The following is a 22,521-nucleotide window of genomic DNA, read 5'->3' on the forward strand; positions in this document are numbered from 1 at the left end:
AATTTTTTTGAGATTTATTGAAGTTGAATCACAGTGATTTTGTTACTTAGGTTAATTTGAGGAAAAAAGTGCAAGGGTATCTAATTTCAGTTTGTTTGGTTTACTGACCCAGTTTTGTTTAGGGGTTATTAAATCTAGTGAGCATTGTTTTAATCATCAAAAAGGGGAAAAGTATGTGATGGAGAAAAGGAGAATTACATTGCAAAAATGAAAATTTAAGGAGGTTTAATTTTTCTAAATTATAATTTTTATAAAAAGATAATTCATAGTAAAAAAAAAAGTTTAAGCAGCTTGCATGAGGGTGTATAATGAAAAGTTTCTCATCCACTCCAGTTCCACAAGCTTGTTCAGGTTTCTTGAATATTCTTCAAAATGTAAGTATGTCTGTACATGAAAAAATTGATTATATAATTAAAGCCCTCTGTAAATACTTTCATTGCCTTTTTCCACCCAAGTTTATCAAGGAAATGATTCCTGCCAGCACATGTATCTGCACTGTCTGGATGTAAGCAAGTGGTATGTTGGAGCTGGTTTTACTGGCTCTTGAGAGCTGATTGTTACATTGGCAGGAATTTAGTGAGCTGGTTGTTAAACATGGCCATTATTGAAACTGACTGTGGTGGGAATACTTACAGCATGGAAATTGGCAGACGCTACAAATAGCCTCCTCCAAGCTGGTTGGTAAACATTTACCAGCACACCACTGGATATATGATGCTTTTACCTAAGGACACCTCTGCTGACGTAATTTTAGATGCCAGCAGTTTGCTTTATAAGTAATAGTGAAACGAACACTCTTGGGCAAGTCTTTGCACACATGTGTAAATATGTATCAGGATGCTTTCTGCTTTAGGAAACAGAAGGAGCAACAAAAAGTAGCTTGTAAAAATTGATTTTATTTTGGTAAAGTGATTCCAAGGTCGGTTAATTCGGTGATAAAACTATTCCATTGAAGTTCAGAGCTTGCTTACTTTTCTTCATCTTCAGTATGCCAACATTCCCCTCAAAATTGCAAAATGGCTGGGGCTGGCCCCGTGGCCGAGTGGTTAAGTTTGCACGCTCCGCTGCAGGCGGCCCACTGTTTCGTTGGTTCGAATCCTGGGCGCGGACATGGCACTGCTCATCAGACCACGCTGAGGCAGCGTCCCACATGCCACAACTAGAAGGACCCACAACGAAGAATATACAACTGTGTACCGGGGGGGATTTGGGGAGAAAAAAGAAAAAATAAAATTTTTAAAAAAATAAAATTGCAAAATGGCTGATGTCGTGCCAAGCATCATGTGTAGGCATGACAAAATCTTGAAAAGAAAGAGGCATTTTCTCCTGTACATCTCTCTGGTTTTTTTAGTGAGAGAAATGTTTCCCAGAAACCTCCCTAGCACACTGCGTTGCAGGTCCTGTTGGCAAGGATGGGGGCATGTGTCCCTGCCCAGGCAGCAACTGGCAAGGGATTCAGAAGGACCATCATGATGCACTCTCCAGGTCTGTGGAGGGAGTCATCTGCCCTGAGCACATTTGTTTACACTGTGGAGCTGAGCTTGAAGTGAAAGTGGGAGGGAATTGGCTGCTGAATACTCATGCCACAGAGTATCTTCATTCATTTAAAAAGTGTTTACTGAGTGCCTAGGTGCTGGAGATAAGTAAGCAGCAAACAGATAAATATCCCTGCCCTCGTGCAGCTTATGTTCTAGTGAGGGAGACAGACGGTAAACAAATGGCATGTTGTTGGTCATAAGTGTTATGAAGAGAAGTAAACACTAAAAGCAAGAAAGGGGCTCTGGAATTGGGAGTTGGGTTGGGGACTGTAATTTTAAAGAGAGCGCTCAGGGAAGGGCCTCACTGAGCTGGTGGCATAGAGAAAAGATCTGAAGGAAGTAGATCTAAGGTTACCTGTATGATGCATCTCCAGGAGTGGAACTGCTTCCTAAAGAGTGAAGTTTTCCCCATAGCTGGCCTGTGATCCTAACACCAGTTACTGAATAAATCGTCTCTTTCTCGATGCTTTGAAATGCCACCTTTATCAGAGACTAAAGTCCTGTATGTGTTTGGTTCTGTTCTGTTAAGATTTAATCCATCTGTGTGTGTGCCAACACCAAACTATTTTAATTACTGTACCTTTATCACACACTTTAATATCCCAGGACTAGTCCCCCCTCAATCAGTTCCTTTTAGATTTTTATTGACTGACTTAGCAGATCAGCTTTAGCACTAGCTTGTCTAACTGCCCCATATTAAATTTATAAGTTAGTTTAGGGAGTATTGAGTCTTCCTAGCTAATAATAGGATGTGTCTTTCAATTTATTCTATTGCTTGTTCTTTAGTATCATAAAATTTTCTTCTTAAAGGTCTTGCACAATTTTTGTTAGATTTATTCTAATGGGATGTGTGTGTGTATGTGTGATATTGTGAATAGGAATTTTTCTTCCATCACACTTTGCAAAAATCAGAAAAAATTTCCTGCTTTATTGAGATATAATTGACAAATAAAAATTGTGTGTATTCAAGGTATATAACGTGATGATTTAGTATAGGTATACACTGTGCAGTGATTACCACAGTCAAGTTAATAACATATCCAATACCTCACATAGTTACCTTTTTCTGTGTATGTGTGATGAGAACACTTAAGATTTATTCTTTTAGCAAATTTCAGGTATACAGTTCAGTTTTATTAACTGTAGTCACCATGCTGTACACTAGATCCCCAGAACTTACTCATCTTACAACTGAAAGTGTGTATCCTTTGACCCACATCCTCCCGTTTCCCCCACTCCCAGCCCCTGGGCAGCCACTGTTGTCTGCTCTGGTTCTGCGAGTTTGGCTTGTTGAGGTTCCAGATGTGAGTGAGATCATACCGTATTTGTCTTTCTGTGTGTGGCTTGTTTCACTGAGCATAAAATCTTCCAGCTTCAGCCATATTGTAGCAGATGGCTTTTCTATCATATCTTAGAATGGATATTACACATACTTACACAAGCAGTTATTTTTGTGTGTGTACCAATTTTTTAACCATTTGCCTTATTGGATTATCTTAGTGTTTCAAATTGTTTCTACCATTGATCCTCTTAGATTTTCTTGATACACAGTTATGGCATCTGCAAATGGTTTTACTACTTCCTTGTTATTTTTAGACTTTTTTTTTTTCAAAGTGAATTGGTAGTTAATTCCAGAAAATGTTAACAAAATGGTAGACATTTTTGTCTTGGTTTTGACTTTAATGAAGAAATACTTCTACTTTAAATATGATGCTGTCTTTTGCCTTGAGCTTGCTGTTTGACTTGAGATACATATTTTTTTAAATCCTGTTTTAGTAAGAGCTTAAAAAATCAGGAATCAGTGTTGAATTTTATCACCTGTGTTTTCAGCATCTGTGAGATGGTCATCCTGTTTTTCTCCTTCGGCCTATTAAGTCAATATATACTTTTCTAATCCACATCCACCCTTGCGCCTCCAGGCTTCGATGGGGTCGTCTTCTTGTAATGCATCACTAGAGTGGATTTACAGAAATTCTCAATAAAAATATTAGCATTAATATTGTTAAATGATAGTTGGTCTGTATCTGATCTTTTATTTATTTGGAGGATATTATGTTTGTCATGTTTTGGTATCAATGTTCTGCTGGTTTTGTAAAAGAGAATTTGGAAATTGTTTCTTCTGTGCTCTGGGACAGTTTAAATCCCATTGTGGTTATCTGGTCTTTGAAAGTTTGATAGAATTCTCCTGTGAAACCAGCTAGCCCTGTGCTTTTTGAGAGGTAGCCCTTGGCACCTTTGTCACTTTCTTCCAGGGTCGTTGTTCTGGTTAAATTAGACATGTCTAGTCTTAAAGCTCCTGTTGGTCTAAATAGAAATAAGCAAGACTGGCAGGACTGTTTGTGGAGGAACTTGGGCTTTGAGGGCTGACCTGTGTTTGAAACACGGGTCAGCCCTTCTCCCTGGGCCTCTCATTAAGCTAAGTATTTCATCTGTAAAAATGGGGCTAACACCTATCTTGAAGTTTGTTGTATGGATTAAATAATGTAATTTAGAGGATAGTGCCCAACCATGTCTGTCTCAGTGCTGGTATTTGATACGTGTTAGATTTATTTCATTCCATTCTATTCTGTTACTTTGTTATTCGTAGTTTTATTTATCATATTTGTTCACAGTTTGAAATGTCTGTCAATGTGGTTTAGATCTGCCTGTGAAACCCTTTTAACAATAAGCATCATAATTTGATGTCTGCGTTTTAACTTCCCTCGAAGTCTGTGCCTTCTCCATCGGTCTGTGTGACTTGACCCCACGGAGACTTAACTGTATGTGTTAGCCAGGGGTTCAGATTCTCTCCAGTCTTCCATAGTAGAGAAAAAGAAATTACTCATTGTGAAAATCCTGTTGGTATGTGGTTTAAATGCCCTTGTCTGGAAGGTCGGTGCGTAGACACTAGAACTACGTCTGTGTCCATTTCCATCTTTGAGTTGTTGTCAGTATTTTTATTGTCATGGGAAATTCAAATCTAAACAGACAGCTATAGCTTAGTCATTTTCAGCGAAAATTCGGGATGCTCACATAGTAGGAAAATTAATACCGTTAGGGATTCAACAGACAGTCCTTATGGAGAAGAGTGAAGGTTGATGGCTAGAGTGTGAAGTATGCTTCATATCTCAGTTGAAATGCTGAAAAAATATTTTTCTATAGAAAGATTGTTCAGTTGTATTCATATAAAGGCATTTGAGAGCCTACTGTGTATCAGGTAGTGCTAGGCAGTGCAAATACAGGGATAAATGAAAACGTTCTTCTAGTCTTAAAATCCTTACAGACTAGTCCAGAAGACAGATGTAAACAGGCGTGGCAGGATAGTCAGATAAGAAAAATGACAAAGCACTATGTGTTTAGAGAAGGAAAGACCCAATATTGACTGCTGGGTCAGTTACAGGAGGTTTCATGTAAGAGGTAACATATGAGCTGTGTTTGTGTCTGTGAAGTGTTTTCCCAGGTGGAGGGAACAGCATGTGAAAAGCATGAAGTGTGAACAGAGTGAGGTTGTGGAAGGACAAGTTCAGCGTGACCCAAGGATGGCCTGCAAAGAGGCCTTTGACTGCAGTAGTAGAGCGCTCAGTAAGTGTGGTTGGCTCGATGGATGAATAAAAGAATGAATGTTGTATATACATCAGGCACTCTTACATCTGACCTGAGGGACTGGAACTGCTTTCCTTGGGAAAGTTTATTCCAAATTTCAGCTCAAAAATCACTCTTTGAAACACAGTCCTTGTTTGCATTGGGAAAGGCTTATTCTGAGTCAGGTACTAGTTTATCTTAGGGATTTTGTCTCCTTGTTAGTTACACAAAGAACAGTACATTTTCAGCCCCGGAAGTACCAAAAGGTAATGAAATGAAAAGTAAATGATCTATTCCAACACTTCTTCTATTCACCTACATGGTGTCAGCATTGACCCTTTTTGCCACCTGGTTTAGAAGTTCATTTATTTCATCCAAGCCAGTGGTCTCAAAATGGCGGTTATGTACCCAGGGAGTACGCAAGGCAATTTATTTGGGGCTATAGGAAGAAAATATTAGCATTTTTTTATATCACTTTTTATGCTAATTGTTTAATTTCTATATTTGTGTATAAGATACACAAATATACAGACATACATACATAAATATGCATCCACTTTACAAATACACAACATATGCACTCACACACACATAGATATACATACATACACACAAATAAAATGGAGTTATATGCTCCCCCTTCCCATTTTTCTTGGCACATGTGATTAGAAAGGTTAGAGATCACTAATTTAAACCATGGATCTTAAAATATCTTAAAATTCTGTCTGGGTTTTGAAAATAAGAGTACACCTCACTTAATATCAGTTTAAAAGAAACACTTTAATGAAATAAACATAATAAGTTGTAATTCATGTTTAATAACGAACACATACTTGTGGGTAGTTTAAATAGATTCTTTTACGCCAAAGTAGCTTTCAAAGAACAATCCGTAACATGTTTTCTTAGTAAGATGGTAATGAATTCCATAAACATCTTTGCTGTGCTCAGCCTGGTATCTGATGTTTCCCTCCTAAACTGGTTAAAAATCAGTATTGCAGAGGCGCCCTCAAGGACAGTGCCTTGCCCACTCCTACCCTGGTGCTATTTGGCACAACACTGACATCTAGAGTCGGTTGTGGCTTATTTGTTCTGAGGTTTTCTTTGTTTAACCTTCTGCTTTGGATTTTCTATATTGTAGCTATCGCTTTCTTACTCTCTTCTCTTCCAGTCTTGCTTTTTGTTGGCGGCATGATGTAAGTGATTTTGTATACCCTGGCAGGAAAATGTGCACTATACCATTGCCCCATGGCAATACCAGAGGAATCATTTGCTCCAAGGTAGTTTTCAAGATGATTTTCGCTGACTCAAATGTTGGCACTTTCTTTCCTCCTAGCCTCTTTCCCCCTTCCCTCCTAGCTTAGTCTAACTGGTCCATCACGCCCACCCCCCGGGATGCAGTTCTTCTGCTCAGGGCATGTGGTGTGGTTCCAGACCTTCTTCAGGGTAGCAGTCATCACGCACCTCGTAGGTTGAGTGAAATAAATAGAGGATATATGTTCTAAAAATGGAAGTTTGTGAAAATGTTAGACTGCTTAGAATTCTCCTAGCAAATTAGGGCAGCATTTTTCAGTTACATTTCGGTGGGTTTTAGTATTTTGGTAATTACTGTGAGCTGCAGTTTCCTTATACTCTGGCTTCCTTCCTTGTAGCCAATTGTCTTTTCCATTGACCTTTGGTTGTTTCTTTAAAACCCTGTTGGGTGTATGTCCATTAATACTGCATAACTTGTAGAGTTGGATTTTCAGTGACTTAAATGAAAATTAAAATATTTCTATGGTCTTTCATAGTTGGAGAGTACTCTTCTGTTTTCATAAGTGTTGTCTTTCTCCTGCAATAGTAAATAACAAGCCATATTTAAGGTTAGATAACCAACGATGCCACACTGCGAGCAACATGTAAACCACATTGCCATCTCTCACTCTGGGACATAAGTACTCTTCCAGTAATCTTAAAGGTCAAGCTACCATTTTCCCTATATTTAGAGTAAGATGTGGGAACTGAAAATTTATTTTCTTATTCAGATGCCATTGTCAAAGCCCTGGCTTAGAACGTGTGACAGTTCTTCCTTCCAGGCACGTCTTCAGGCCACTTAACTTTGCCTCTTTGCTGAAAAAGGTGCCCCAGCCTCAAGAAGAAAAGAGTATGAATAGGCATTTTTAATTATTCAGGGTGGTGTCTTAGGTAATTAGACCATTTCTTTACATATTTGTCTATATATTGAAGGATGAAATGACTGTTTAGACAATATTCTTTCCTGGGTGAAAATCCTTTTTAAAAGTTGGATTTAAAAAAACACACCTCATATCAGAAACCTGTTGCATTTGCCCTCCTGGCTGCTGTTTAAGAGGAAAATATCCTTAGTCGTATTTAAGTTCATTATTTTGTATTCATTTTAATTTAAATTTGAGTGGTCTGATCATGCATCATGGAAGCCGAGTATCTAGTCTACCAGCTCTAAAACAGCGTCTTGTTTGAAAAACCTGTTTATATAGGACTTTAACCAGACACTGTCAGAATGTATTCTAGATAATGTATTCTTTCTACCATTCCAACGCCAAAGACTGAAGAAATACTGAATTTTTATTTCATTAGCTGAGTCTTTTCTAATGTGTTTATTTCTGCTTTATTAGCAACAAGTAATGTTTTCTATATAATTTGACAAATGTTTGCAACATCTACTTAATGCCTACTACTACACTGCTAGATACTGTACAAAGTAGCTTTTAATCCACAAAAGCAGCCTTGTCTATATTGAAAACATTGCCTGTATCTGGTGTGTTTCTGAAAGATTCCACGTCACTAAGATGCCAGCCTGGTCTCTAGTTAATATTATATCAGATGTCCTTTGTTATGTATTTATCAAAACAGGTTCTATATGAAAATGCATTATATGTGAAAGTCCTCTTTCACACTTTTCTAATGATTATTGATGGCTTGTTGGCAGCTTAGTGTTTTTAGTCAAACCTGCTTTATATCTGCATTAAAGCTTTTTGCTGTTTCACACTTACAGGTTCTTGGCTTGTCTCCACGTGTCTCTTACTATATAGTTCTTGAGCAATTTCCCGAAAAATACGCCGAGCGCTCTTCTTCTATAAATACAAGAGAGAAAAAATGTCTCTCTCCCTTAGGGCTAGAAGCGATGCTTGGTGTACATCATCAGAGCTTTGTCTTCTTTCCTGCCATCAGTCTCCAAAGCCACCCCAACCAGCACATCTACCTGCCATTCACTCTTGTATTTTAAGTACATTAAGTAGAATTTATGGTTGAGAACTATCAAATTTAAATGACAGTTTACCACTGGAGATTCTCACTGAGTTTCTCAGCAATAGGACACAGCATCCAAGGTTGAAAGTCACCATGGTGTTCTCTGTGTTTCTTAAATTATTTCAGATTTGAAATAACTAGAACCAGCCACAATTTAGAAGATATTTTACAAGCGTTGGTCTGTACCTTTTGTGAGTCCTCTGTTTCTTTGTTTCTTAGAGTGTTAGATTTCGACTGTCAAGAAGAAAAGGAAAGTCTTATAAGACACTTTGTGCACTCAGAACAATGATGGCAGCTATCTCATACCATAATAAGATTCAACTAACATAATATTTAGATGATATGCAGTAAGATTTAATAATTTTCATGTCATTTCTGAGATTTTACTAATAAAATAACTCAAACTGATGTCAATTGTAGGATTTATAGTAATCCTAATATAACACGTATGTTCCCCCTCTTATAGCCTATAAACAACCAGAAGATATTCTCTCTTAAAAACTTCAGGCCTTTAAAAAATAATTTAAGGCAGCTTCTGATCTCTTTGTTAACCCCTTTTTGCTCTTAAAAGCTATTCTTAGGCCTTTCATAGATAACATTAACCCTCCTTCCCCCCAGCAGAAAGATAGCATATCAGATGGTTATAAAGAAGAGTCTCCTATTCCCATATTACTGGGTTTTAAGGAGAAAACACTATAAATCATGTACTCTGGTTAATAATAATTTCAGTGAGGAAAATGTCTGCTTTCTTCTGCAGACCTCTCCTGCAGGTGATCTCTCCTGCAGGTGCACAGGAAGATGTTAATTAGGTGAGCTATTTGTGAGGCTCACGTGTAGAGAGATGAGAGTTATTTTCTTATGATAGTATTCAAGGCTATTGGGACAGCTGAGACAAATTTGACTTACCTTGGAGAGAACTATGAAGATGGCGAGGACACCAGTGACGTAGATAGAGAGCAGTGATAAGAGAGCTATCAGGACACTCTGCATTTCCTTACTGAGAACCTTAATTTCTTTGTCACAAAAACAGAGAGTCTCAGTCACGATTGAAACGTTATCGCAAACACACGTTTGAAGTCTGACTGCAGCTGCCTGTCAGAGGGGACATGAACTGCCTCTGCTGGCTCTTCACCTGAACATTGATTCAGCGTCTCTTGATTCAAAAGACACTCAAGTGCATGATATAATTAAAGCCAGTTCATCAGTTTTTAAATATATTATACCAAAAATGTTACTCATTTTTAAAACCAAAAATTTTTTTAAATTCAATTAATTACTGCTCATGATGCTAGGAATCACTTTTTATATAAAGCATTTTAAAGTTAGATGAACGTTTTAAGACAGTTTGTTCAAGGGCATTTAACATTTCTTTTGGTAGAAATGATGTAGAAGTGTCACCAAGAATCTGTTTATGGAGTTAAGATATTTTCCCATGTGTTTGTTAATGCTGCTATTTATAGCTTTGAGCTGTTTCATATCCATAACGGAATACTGCGGTCTGTAAAGAACCGAGAAGGCCGTACACTGAGAACCTTAGTGCTCACTCATACTCAGAGACAGGCATTGTTACATCTGCCCCTTCTTCCTAACAAGGTTTGGGAAGTAGAATTGTTGAATCCGTTTTCACATTCTGAATTTCTCCCTCCTTGCAGGAGGTATCCTGTGCTCTAGGTAGGGATGGAGTAACATGCCGTGTCTTAAAGTACCTGATTATTTGAAGGATAAAATACAATTCGATTTGTAATTATTATCTGGATACCTGTACATTTCAACTAAATATCCCATAGATGCTTATCCTGTGAACTCAATTTAGACAACATACATGCAGAATGAGAGGGTCAGGGATCCCCCAGTGGATTCTCCCCAGATTTGTGTTTATTTTCCATAATGCATATTTTGGGAGGTCCAGTTTATTGATTGTTTATGCTTCTCCAGTGCTTTGTTCTGGATGGTGCAATACCAGACCGGTTCCTAAGAAACCTGATAGTGAGTCCTTGCAGGTTTCCCTTTGGACTTGGTACATTACACAAGCACTGTAATATACAGAAAGGAGGAGATAGGTGGTCCACATTCACTAGTAAAATCTGGACATTGAGAGAGAATACAGCACCCAGCACAACCCTGACTTTGTGTCTTTGCAAGCTGGGAGCTGGAGTCAGAGTAGTTCTTTAACCAAACTTCCTGTTGGTTTGTGCTCAGGTCATGCCTTACAGATTTATCTCATAATTTCTGTCTATGAGTAATGTAAAGCATTTAAAGGGCTGAGCAAAATGTAACGTTCTGGAAGAAAGCCTCAAGTGACTGACCTCTAACCACCAACGTGGTCCCTTCTCCGGTTCGCTTCGCTCTCGAGTCCCTTGAACTGGGAAAGGCTATTCCACAGATGTAGATTGCACTGTCATTGAAAGCCAGTCTGTTTACAGTGAGAGAAACTTGCTTTTCTGCCAGGGCTTCCCTCACTACGAATTTGTCCGCCTCACTTCTGCATCCATCCAAGCAGAGGCTCTCAGGCTGGTAAGCACCATAGCGAAACCACAGGCTCACTGGGGGCTCTGCAGGGCACCCCGCTGTGGAGAAGGAACACTTCAAGGTAACGGCCTCTTGAGTGTAGTCCACTGTGAGGTGACCCGGTTGAGACACAGAGACTTCACAGTCGCTCGCAGCACCTGTGGGACGAAGCAGACAGGCTCTGTGGAGCGGGTTTCTCAGCCCCCTTTGCCTCTGTTTCTATTTTATTGGCATTTTGGGGCTAGAAGACCCAAAATTCTTTTCTTTTTCTTATCTTACTCCCACACGAACAAAACTGTAAAAATAGACACCAGTGGTCCTCCCTTCTGCTCCCCATGTTCCCTGATCTTAACCTGCTGGTTTGCCGTGATGTCTTGTTCCTTGGAGATTGTCCCAGAGAGGTTCCGTGGAATTCGTGTTGTGAGCAGAGATGGCAGCAGATCTGGAGTCAGAAGTTTGGGGTCCACGTGTACACTCTTTTCACTTACCAGCGTTCCTTTGATCTCATGCAGATCACTTAATCTCTCAGAGCTTGTTTCCTCATCTGGACCCTGGCCTCACGGGAGTGTTGTATTCAACGTGGTAACGGATATCAAAGCCCTGGGTGCAAATACTGTTGTCCATGATGGAGACATGAGCAGTAGGGATTGTTTTTGTCTTGTGGGTTGGGGTCACTAGGAATTCATGGCAGTCCCAGTTGTTCCTTTGTGAGCCCGGTTGTACCTATGGGAAATGTTATAAAAGGCCAGGCGGACGCCTGGGGAAATGCAGCCCTGGCTTAACCTGTGCCGTCTTTGTTACTGAGCAGAGGCCTGACGAGCTGCCATGCCACGGCCAAGCGAAGTTGAGTTCTTCCTGGCGCTTGTACGCTGCTTTGTAGCTTTTACCTTATTCGATGAACACTATTGGGATAAAGGGCATAGGCTGGAGTTTGGATCCCAGCTCTGCCAGTTCTTAGCTCTATGGTCTGTGCATCTCGGTTTCCTCATTAGCAAAATGGGGATAGTGTTAGGCACCTCGTGGGGTTCGTGCGAAGTTTAAATGAGACCATCAACACATAAGAAGTATTTACTTGCCTAACCCATAATAAGTATTTAATAAAAGGTGGCTACTTCTGCTGCTGCCGCTACTCCTGTTCGCACAGTTTCAGTCACCCATTTTAGCGACAATTGTGGAGGTCTCAGCAAGATGCTAGCAGGGCCGGGACTAGACACCCAGTCCAGTGCTCTCTCCACCCTGTCGTGCGGCTTCCCAGGTTACGCAGGTTGGGTCCCCACCTTGGCCTTCAGATCCCAGGCATGTGAAGCTGGAAAGCCACTTAGGTGTTTTAAAATGGGGAGACCTGCCCTAAACTCTTTTTGGGGCAAGGAAGGCCCTGTGTAAAATAGTATTGGTTCAGACAAATTGGAATTTTTTGCGAGTTTTTAGACTGACTTCTGCCTGGTTATTATATGTTTCCAAATAATTTTATTTGTCTGAGTTTGTCCTTTTTGCTACTGTAATTGAAAATTGAAATTTAAAAGTAATCCACGTGGTCTGACACTTAAGGTTCAGACGGGCTTTTTTCACTTAACATTTTTCTTATAGGTCGTCTTGTGAGGCAGATCTATTCACCATGTTTTAATTTTAGTGTTTGTAAAACTTGGGAGATGAGCTGGGAGCTTTTTAGTGACCTAATAAGTGCAAGCTAGACAAGAGGGTCAAGTCACCTGGAGAAGACCAGCCGGTTTCTCACAGTCTTTAGCTGACTGAACCTCACATCTCCTCCCTAGAAGTACAGAGAGACACTTTGCAATGTATAATGATCATTGTATGTCGGAAATCTGAAATGGAATGGGGCCTGCCAAGCCGCAACAACGGTAACCAACAGTGTCTCGATCTCAAGTCCTCTGTCAGATAGGTTTTTACAAGGGAAGCTGACTTTTAACACTTTTCTTGGAGAACTAATGTCCCAGGATAAAATAACTATTTGCAACTTTGGAGTTTCCTATCTCCGCTTATTTTTCGCTTTCTCTGCCGTTAGTCTGAGTTGGGAGAAAACCAGCTGCAGCAGTTTCCTATGAGAGCGCAGACTTGTGAGGAAACCGCTGCTCCCTCCCCTCAGCTGTTAGGCAACATATTAGCGAAAAGGGGAAGTTGGGAGAAGGGGTCACACCACCGCCCACTCCCGTGAGCAGTTTCTCTTGTAGGACTCTCTGTAGGGTTTTTTTTTTTAAACACAGTACTCTCTGAAAAGGTTGAAAGTTTGTCTCCTTGGTGGAAGGAATAAAAAAGATCACTGTCCTGTTTTTAAAAGCCACCTAGAAAATAAATAGAAAAGTAATTTTTGATACTTAAAAAATTCAAACATTGGCGGAAGTCGCTGGCTGGCCGCATGAGCTCCCTGCCGCCTCCTGACTTCGGCGCCCTCTTGTTGCGTTCTCTCCCCCACCTGCTCCTTCACTCTCACCTGTTACGAATTCCAGATATTTGTCTGCACATCTTTCAGAATATACTTTTAAAACCTACAGATTCTTCTTTAAAATAACACCAATTAAAATAGTTTATGAGTAATATATACTTATTAGGAAAAAATAGAATATTACTGAAAGAAGCAAGGAATCACCCATAGGCCTTTCACCAAAAAAAACCACTGTTAACATTTTGATATATTTCTGTACAGATGAGAAAAAATTAATTTTGACAGCTTTTACCCCCTTCCCTGCCCTCTGATTCAAACTTTGTGGGCAAATTGGAGAGTCTTAGATTTATCAGAACTATGTTGAGATTATTAGAACTGTGATGTAGGAAACACTATCTTCCATAAGGAAAAAACAGATATAGGCAGAATTTAAAAAGTAAGATATATTATGAGATGGTCATTCTCTGTGTAAGGAGCCATTGCATTTTGTTTTTTTTTAATGATAAGTACTTTATAGAAATTCAGCTTTTCAGAAATACTGTTCTTTGAAAATATTCAAGTATTGTTTAGTGCGTGGGAGCTAAATTGTCGATGACTAGCACATGGGATTTTCAGGATATTTTCAACCGTTTGGTGAGGGGCTCTTATCTAAAGCAGAAGGAATTTTCAAAGTTAATATAAAACTTCTCAGCTATTTTATTACCTGTTTCTCTGGGGAAAAAGGAAACATCATGTTAGACAATTTCCATAATTTTATACATTTAAAAATTAATCTCTAGGTGCTTAAAATATAAATGCATTAGGTGAAAAATAGCGATTGGTTTAAATAGAATGGAGGAGAAAAAAGAAAAAGAACCTTACCTGCATAGAATAGAATCAGATTGATTTCCAGACCGAGAATGATCTTGCCTCCGTTCACAGTCTCCATGTCCGTCTGTCTGTGTGTGTGTGTGTGTGTGTGTGTGTGTGTGTGTGTGGTGGGAGAGTGTGTATTTGAAGAGAGCTGGCTTTTTTTTTCTTTCTCTTTTTAGACAGGAAGAACTGAAGAGAGGAACTCTTATTAAGGAACTGTCATCAGGAACTTTCTGAAATTGTGTAAAGATTGTTTGTAACCAAATGTCACGATTTAAAGTTGAAATTTTAGCCTGGAGCATGTTTCTAAATGTTCCTATGATAAATTCTTGGATTTTACAGATCCTCATAGGTCTTCGATGTTTTGAGTGAGATTTTGATTTACATGTAGCTCATGCAAAGGAGTACTGTTTGACAAATAATTCGTACTTTAAGTTTCCAGAGGGGTTCTGTCACCGGTCCTGGGGCAGCTCCTGTGTGCCCAGTGCTGGACCGGTAACTGTTGGAAATCGAGAAGCAGCAGCAGGAGGTGTCTTCACATAGAGACAAGAGAAATTAGTGAACCAATACATCATGGTACAATGAAGAAATAAGTTGTATGGCTTTAACTAGTTGTACCCCAGTTTTGTGTAACCCATTTTTAATGTGCTGTGAAACAACTGTGTGGGCCCTCAGTTGTGTGTCTGTCATCCCCCCATGACCCCCAGCCCGTCGCCAACACGCTGGGAGATGTCGTCAGGTTCTTCTTTGTAAGCAGGAGAAACTGACTGGGGCTGACTTAAGCAGAAGGGTTTGGGAGTAGCTCACACAGTCGGTGGGAGAATTGGAGAACCATGTTTAGGGTCCACAGCCAAGAAAAATGCCCCAAATCGTGCTATAAAACTGGTCTGAAAAGCATACTGCTGCTGCCAAGCACTACATGCCGTGGTATGGGCCACACTGTCGATAGTACCACTCAGCGCTGCCCTACCCGCTTGGTCTCAAGCCAGTGCTCCGCTCCCCAGAGAGAGTCCACGTCCCCACTTCTCTGGGTACGAGCTCTTCCTTCCAGGTGAGTGTGTCTGAGTTTAGGTCACAAGCCTGTGCCTTAGCCTTAGCCGTTCGGGCGGGAAAGCTGCTTCCCCAGGCTTCGCCTCCCACTAAGACTCAGAGAAGAGGGCGCAGGTGCTGAACCCTCTTTCTGTTTGCACCCTGGGCACCTGTTCATTATGTATTTGCTCATTTATGTAAAGCTATCCTCAATCTGAATTTAGCAACACTTTTAATATACGTATATATTTTTTACATCATCATAGTACCTAGAAGCATCCTGAAGTTAATACATAGCATTATCCCTGTGTATGTGTCTACAGTCGGTGCTTCGTGTGTATGTGAACTTAAAGACCTTATCTAACCCCTGAGCGCCTCAGGCCTTTGGTGCTCATAGGTTTAGAAATGACTGACGTGACTTCAGTCGCTCTTCCAAGAAATGCTAGGTTGATTCATCTGTTCTAGGGTTCTACCTCTCTCTGGTCCTGGAGCTTAACTTTTATGAAATTGTTCTGAAAAGTTAGGGAGTAGATCAACTTCCTTTGAAAAACACACTGATGATCTGTTTTTATAAATTAAAATCCTTCATTAGCCTGTTTTCCGCCTGATAAACCTCTCTAGTTAATACATTGTATAAGCTCACACTGTAAGTGCTATATTTTCTTGCATTTATCCAGAACCCTCTTTCAAATTTTATATGTTACTGTCTGCTTCAATATTACAGTATTTAATGAGCAGTCTTCCCAAACCATTAACCATTACACCCCAGGCAGTCTAAGGGAGGGTGGTATCCGAAACTCTCCGAGAAGGTCGTAGGATGGGCTCTGGATCCAGATAAACCTGGGATTACGTTTCTGCCTGACGCTCGTTAACCTTGCAAGCTTGGGCAGGTTCTTCAGCGCTTCTGAGTCCGCACTTACCTGTTTGTCCTCCTGCCTCGGGGGCTCCCTAGGAGATGATTCATCAAGGCCCCCAGTGCTTGGCACACACCAAGTCCTTGACAAATACTGCTCTTCCCGCTTGTCTCTTTAAATAGCTTGTTGGTTCAAGGATTTAACTGAATGTTTTTATTCGTTTTAGTAGGTGGCAAGTGGGAGAAACCATCAGAAATTTTGGAAATCAAGGGACAGAATTGGGAAGAACAAGTGAATAGTCTGCCTGAAGTTTTCAGAAAAGCTGGGTTTGTTATCGAAGCTTTCACCAGACTGCCATACCTGTGCGAAGGCGACATGTATAACGACTACTACGTTCTGGACGACGCTGTCTTTGTTCTCAAACCAGTATAAACACGTGGAGGCCGAAGTCTTCAGAGTCCACCCCAAGAATGTACACTCCAGAGGAGGGGCTGCATTTGTGATTATGTGAAGGGAGGACCTTTGGGGACTGCCGTTCTAAATATCATGTAGGAATTTAAAAAGCCAAAATACTAATTATTTCTTTGTAGTTTGTAAAAGGAGTGTTTTTAAAAAAGAAAAACCCAACTCTTTGAGGATTTTTATCAACTCTTTACTCAGTAATGCAGGTCACACTCCAATTAAGGAAGATATTTTTTATACTTCATTGCAGTAGGAACTCATTCCCAGTCAAAGCAATAGTCGTGACTTCACGTGAAACCGATAGATATGGATTGTTTTTAATAAAATGAAGACTGGCAATAAAGTTGTCCATTCGCTTGCAAATATTGGTTATAAAGTATAGCCACTGATACTCTTTCATGTTTAGAAATTCTTTCTGTCATTATTCAAGAAAATGTTTTTAATCACGCTAATAAACTTTTTTGGAGATGACTTTGGCATCATGTTTGAGTTAATAAAAGGCTCCCCCAGTGTCTTTTATTGCTTTGGCTTCAGGGGTGCCCAAATATAGCATTAAGTGAAAGATGCAGTCAACTTGAATATGTAGTAAAGGAAGGCTTCAGACTGGGTGGAGGTGGGGGAGGTTATTGCAGATTTCAGCACACACTGAGGCAGTCTAGAGTAACCCTCCAAAGAACCTCATCCAGGTATGCTTCAGAGACCACCCGCCACTCCCCAGGTCACTGTTGCTTTGGGAAACACAACATGCTGGGTTCTGACTTTGTAACAGCTTACATCCTGCACTCAGAATTTTGTTTTTCTGGGCAGTCTCAGGTTCTCAGAATTGAAACATTCAGTTGTGTCTACTGACAAAACGCAACCTAAAAAATGTTTTAATTTACTTCTTGCTCTACACTTGTATACCTCTTTCCCAGAACTTGGCTCTTCCTGAAGTCCTTAACTGAGTTATTTGCAGAGAATATGGTTTGAAGACCCTGTCAGACTCATGCATTCTAGAATCTGTGGGTGCCTCCAACCATATTCCCAGAAACACTGCAGTAGAGGAACTCATTAGCAAGATTAGTAACCATTGTGGATATTCCAAAGAGCAGAGCACTTAACAGAATCTAAAATCTCAGTAATAACAGATCCTGATTTGAGATTGTGGTTATTAACAATATGTTATTCTCACTTTTTCTTTTTTCACCCAGGTGTTGCATTAGATATTCTCATTTATATGCTCATAAAAGTCGTCAAATCAACACATTTACTGCAACACCAGGGTATAAAGGAGAATTAAAGCCTTGAGAAGAATTACTTTATTCATTAAGAGCAGCGTTCCCACATCCTCAAACCAGTATCTTCCACTGTTATTGTGTAGACATAATAAGAGTTGGGTTATGTGATTTATGCAAAATTGTAATTGGTGCGTTCTAATGCTTTTTTCCAGGAATTCAAATAAGTGCAAATACTTAGCACCCTAGATTGTAAAAATAGAAGAAATGAGTAAACTTAATGTAGTTCTTGTACAGTTGTGTTTTGCTTCTTTATAAACTGTCTGTTGTAATCAGGGGTTGCTGTTTAGACTGTCGAAAAAGAGTGTAAGAGTGGTGGATGTTCAAAGAGGCAGGTTGCCCAAAAGTGTTTCACAATTTTGAAATTGAGAATGAATTTGATGGTCTATTTTTTTAAAGAACTCATTCTTTACCCAAAAAAAGAGAAAAGCACAGACATTTGTGCATTTCACAGATAAACAGTTTCTCAAAATCTGAAGTTCTCTGAAGACCAGCATATTAACAGCTTCATTTTATGGTGAAAATTTAAACCAGCAAATCGGCTCACATTTCCTATCTGGTCTTGAAAGCCTTGGTGATGTGTTACCGTTCCGCTAGATGGCAGTGTTGCCTACCGAGTGTCAATGGCTTTTTTTTCCTGAATGGAATCATGTTTTTCCCCCCAAAGTCTAATAAAGCTGCCTTCTTGTCTGAACCATTCCTCGTGTAAGTGCTTCATACCAAGTTAAGGTCGTTTTAGAGAAATTAAGACGAGCTCTATTTGTGGTCAAAGCAACTAACCAGTTGACCTTAAAGGTCGTGGAGAAAGGAAATGCCAGCTGCACCTGGGAGTCCTAGCTCCCTGCACCTGCAGCTGTAAGCCCGCTGAGTGTCTAGACTGCTGATTTCGGAGAAGGCAAGGCAAGGAGCTACAATAGCCTCAGTCATTTTTCCCTTGTGCAGGGTTGTTAAAAGCGATAGTGTATTTTCTGCCCTTCTCTATGTCATCAGAACTTACATAGTTGACCTTTATGTAACAGAAAAGAAGCTGGGCTGGGAAGTAAAGTAAAACTTAGTCGTTTCAGGTCTTTCTGACTATAAAGCTTTGTTTTCAGTTAATTCTGAGCATAGTATTTAAACGGACTCGTGATGAAGCAAGATGTTCTCATCAGTTGCTTCCCACCACTTGGTTACTGATAGAAGTGTTTCATGATTCTTTTTCTCTAACTACAGCACCTTCGGCATGGACTTCCACTGACTAAACTGAACTACCATGTTTGTATAGATGCCTGAGTACCCCCAAATAAGCTTGTATCCAACGCACCCATATTCCGTCTGAAGACAGTGCACTGTCAGTGCTGTCCTGCAGAGTTGCACTGGCTGGGAGTCCACCGAACAAAAACTTGAGCTCATATGAACTTGAAATAGGGTGCTTTCAAAGTTACACCCAACTTACCACAATACAAAATCATGAATTAGCAGAGGGAATTTCACACTGTTTCCATGCTGAGAAACATTTGTTTGTGATTAAGTGAAAAAATGCACCCAGGATCATTAAGGAAATATTGCTACAATGTAAAATTCAACAGCCTGCCTTTTTGCAATTAGGTAATGAGACAATAGCTAGGCAACATGAACAGCCCAATAAAAATAAAAGAATTTCACATCTATTGTAGCTATCTGTATAGGCATTCATATTTCGCTGCTTGCTTTATCAATTCTAATATATTTGCATTGTGTTGTCTTCTATGCAGGAATTGATTTTAACTTTTTAGTTATCACTAGCTTTTTAAAACTTTAAATAAACTTTTATTTTGAAATAATGTTAGATTTAGAGAAATCTTGCAAAGATAGGACAGAGAATTCCTATATGCCCTTTACCTGGTTTCCCTAATGTTATCTTATGTAGCCGTGGTGTGTCAAAACTAAGAAATTAACACTAGTACATTACTATTAGGTAAACTACAAACTATTGGGATTTTGCCCATTTTTCCATTAATGACCTTTTTCTGTTCTAGGAGCCAATTCAGGATACCGGCACATTTAGTTGCTTACTTTCAAAATTATTAGTGTTCCTGACAGTACCGTTATTCATTTATCTTAGTTTTTTTAATTGTAAAATACACATAAAATTTACCATCTTAAAAAAATTTACCATCTCAACCATTTTTAGCTGTACAGTTCAGTGGTATTTGGTATATTCATATTGTGCAACCATCATCACCATGCGTCTTTAGAACTGTTTTCATCTTGCAAAACTGAAATTCTATACCCAGTAAACACTAACTCCCTGTTCTCTTCTCCCAGCCCCCGGCAACCACCATTCTACTTTCTATGAGAAAAGTGGAATCATACAATATTTGTCTTTTTGTGACTGGCTTATCTCACTTAACATAATTTTCTCAAGGTTCATTCATGTTGTAGCATGTGTCAGAATTTCCTTTTTAAGCTGTGTAATATTCCATTGCATGTATATACCACATTGTCCGTCAATGAACATTTGAGTTACTTCCATCTCTTAGTTATTGTGAATAATGCCTCAATGAACATGGCTGTACAGATATCTGAGTCTCTGTTTTCACTTTTTTGGGTGTATACCCAGAAGTGGAATTGCTGGACCATATGGTAATTCTCTGTTTAATTTTTTGAGGAATTGTCAGATTGTTTTCCTCAGCAGCTGCACCATTTCACAGTCCCACCAACAGTGCACACGAGTTCCAGTTTCTCCACATCCTCATAGTACAACTTGTATGGCATTGGGTTTCCTTTACTAGTAATTTATGCTTTTTAGCTCGCTATCTATATCGATAGGGGTGAATTGGAGTCAGTGTTCACTGATACCAAAGTATGTCTTTTTAGCTATGAAATTTTATACTTTGGGAGAATTAGGATATATATTACATTACGAGAGCTTAAGATTTCCCTCTGGATTTTAGAGTCAATATGCTGTATCCACATGAATTAAATACTATATTTTTGTTACAAGTCCATTTAAAAACTTTCAGTACTTCTTAAATGATACAAGTAAAGATTTTTCCCCCAAAATAAATGACTATGTAAAATTGGAATGCCTTATACACTCACACTTCTTAAGTTCTTGAAAATAATTACGAACAGATAGAATGCCCAGATGCTGTTTTCTTATATCATGTTCAGGAGTAGGCACAGGACATTGGTTTTAAATGCCTTTGAAACGTCAACACTTTTCAAATGGTAGAGTTGAGGTCGTGGAATACATCGGCAGTCCTTTTTATCCTCAGCAGAACAAAACAGTCTTTCCTGCACTTGATTTTGCCACCTTGTTTTTATTACTTATTGTTTTTAAGGTGGCTATGACCGATCATAAAGCCCTGCTGATTTTTGCATTATAAGCACATGTTTGTTGTAGGAAAAGTAGAAAATACAGACAGGAGAAAAGAATAAAATACAAATAAACTTGACCTATCCCATAACCTTGAGAGCAGCACTATTGATGTTTGGGTATATGGCCTTCCAGACTTTCTTCTATGCATGTATGTAGCCACACATACACGTTTACAAGCATTTAACATTAAAAAAAGTAAAAATGAACAGGTACTTTCATCTTTCCAAGATGAATCATGTGAAACTCATAGACAGCCATTTTCTAAATCAAAAATTGACAGGGGATGGCCCCATGGCTGAGTGGTTAAGTTCGAGTGCTCTGCTTCGGTGGCCCGAGGTTTCGCTGCTTCGGATCCTGGGCGTGGACCTAGCACCACTTCTCAGGCCATGCTGAGGTGGCATCCAGCATAGCAGAGCCAGAAGGACCTACAATTAGAATATACAACTATGTACTGGGGGACTTTGGGGAGAAGAAGAAGGAAGAGAAAAAGAAGGTTGGCAACAGATGTTAGCTCAGGCGCCAATCTTTAAAAAAAAAATTGACAAAGGCTAGAAGACACTTTCTGTCATTTATGCCTTGAGAGTAAACTGCTTGGTCAAGGGATGAAACCAAGAGCTGGGGATAAAATGTTTTTGAGGATGCTGAGCACTAGTATTATAAAAATAACTACCAGCTGAGCAGTAGACCAGCGCAATGTGCCATTTCTGAAGACAGTGTCTAATTGTGCCACTGACAAAATAATGTCAACATTAGGCATTTCAGTTATTACTTTAAACATTTTCAGGTATTGAGATGTGTTTCCTTGAATTTTGTGAAGGACTGCAAAGGAATCTCTAGAGTTTACAATTGTATTTTCATTAAAGGGAAAAGTTATGCATAATCCCACCAGGCAAACCTAATGCTTCCATGCATTTTCTGTTTAATAAAAGTGTGTACATGCATATTACTTAATATTTGGCTTTGGGGCATATAAAATCATTTCTTTGTGTTACTATTACATGGTCTTTGTTAATGCCCATATTAATGGCTGGATAACCCATAGAGTGGAGGTGTCGTGGTTTATGTAACCATTTCTTTATCGGTGGACACAAGTTGGATCTCTTCCCCCTTTCCCCCTTGTTCTGTACATATATGTAATGCTGCTGCAGTAAATATTTTGGTGCACAAACCTTTTTTATTTCTGAGGAGTTTTTTTTTCCCTTTAGATAAATTTAGTCACATTTACTGACCAAGGGGTCCGAACACCTTTATAGTTCTTTTATTTAAAACAACTTTCTATTATGGAAAATTCTAAGCACATAAGGAAGAAAATGAGGTAATAATGACCCCTGCTCACGTGGCTACGGCAATTGACGCATAGCCAATCTTGTTTCATCCGTACTCCTTGGTCCCCATTATTTCCTCGCAAATCCCAGACATCATATTTCAGTTTTGT

At 39.4% G+C, this 22,521-nt stretch overlaps 2 protein-coding genes across 4 annotated transcripts in view; one reads left to right on the top strand and one right to left on the bottom strand.

The window, feature by feature from the left end:
- The window catches only part of METTL9 (methyltransferase like 9), a 42,329-nt gene extending 25,389 nt beyond the window's left edge, over positions 1–16,940 (top strand). For 2 of the 3 annotated variants that reach the window (XM_046666275.1, XM_046666273.1), the window contains exon 5: positions 16,234–16,940. In XM_046666275.1, the coding sequence (XP_046522231.1) occupies positions 16,234–16,439 (206 nt within the window). In that variant the 3' untranslated portion in view covers positions 16,440–16,940. The remainder of the gene's footprint in view (positions 1–16,233) is intronic. The other variant, XM_046666274.1, reaches the window with a different exon arrangement.
- Positions 2,725–16,227, bottom strand: IGSF6 (immunoglobulin superfamily member 6). The gene is made up of 6 exons (XM_046666276.1): positions 14,134–16,227; positions 10,670–11,029; positions 9,270–9,376; positions 8,550–8,597; positions 8,108–8,188; positions 2,725–6,927 (listed from the first exon to the last, which is right to left on the bottom strand). Exons 1-6 carry the CDS (start codon positions 14,198–14,200, stop codon positions 6,871–6,873), a joined length of 720 nt encoding a protein of 239 aa, XP_046522232.1. The 5' UTR covers positions 14,201–16,227; the 3' UTR covers positions 2,725–6,870.
- Positions 16,941–22,521: the final 5,581 nt, after the last annotated feature.

This window comes from Equus quagga, chromosome 7 (genome assembly GCF_021613505.1).
Source record: "Equus quagga isolate Etosha38 chromosome 7, UCLA_HA_Equagga_1.0, whole genome shotgun sequence".
Lineage (NCBI taxonomy): Eukaryota > Metazoa > Chordata > Mammalia > Perissodactyla > Equidae > Equus > Equus quagga.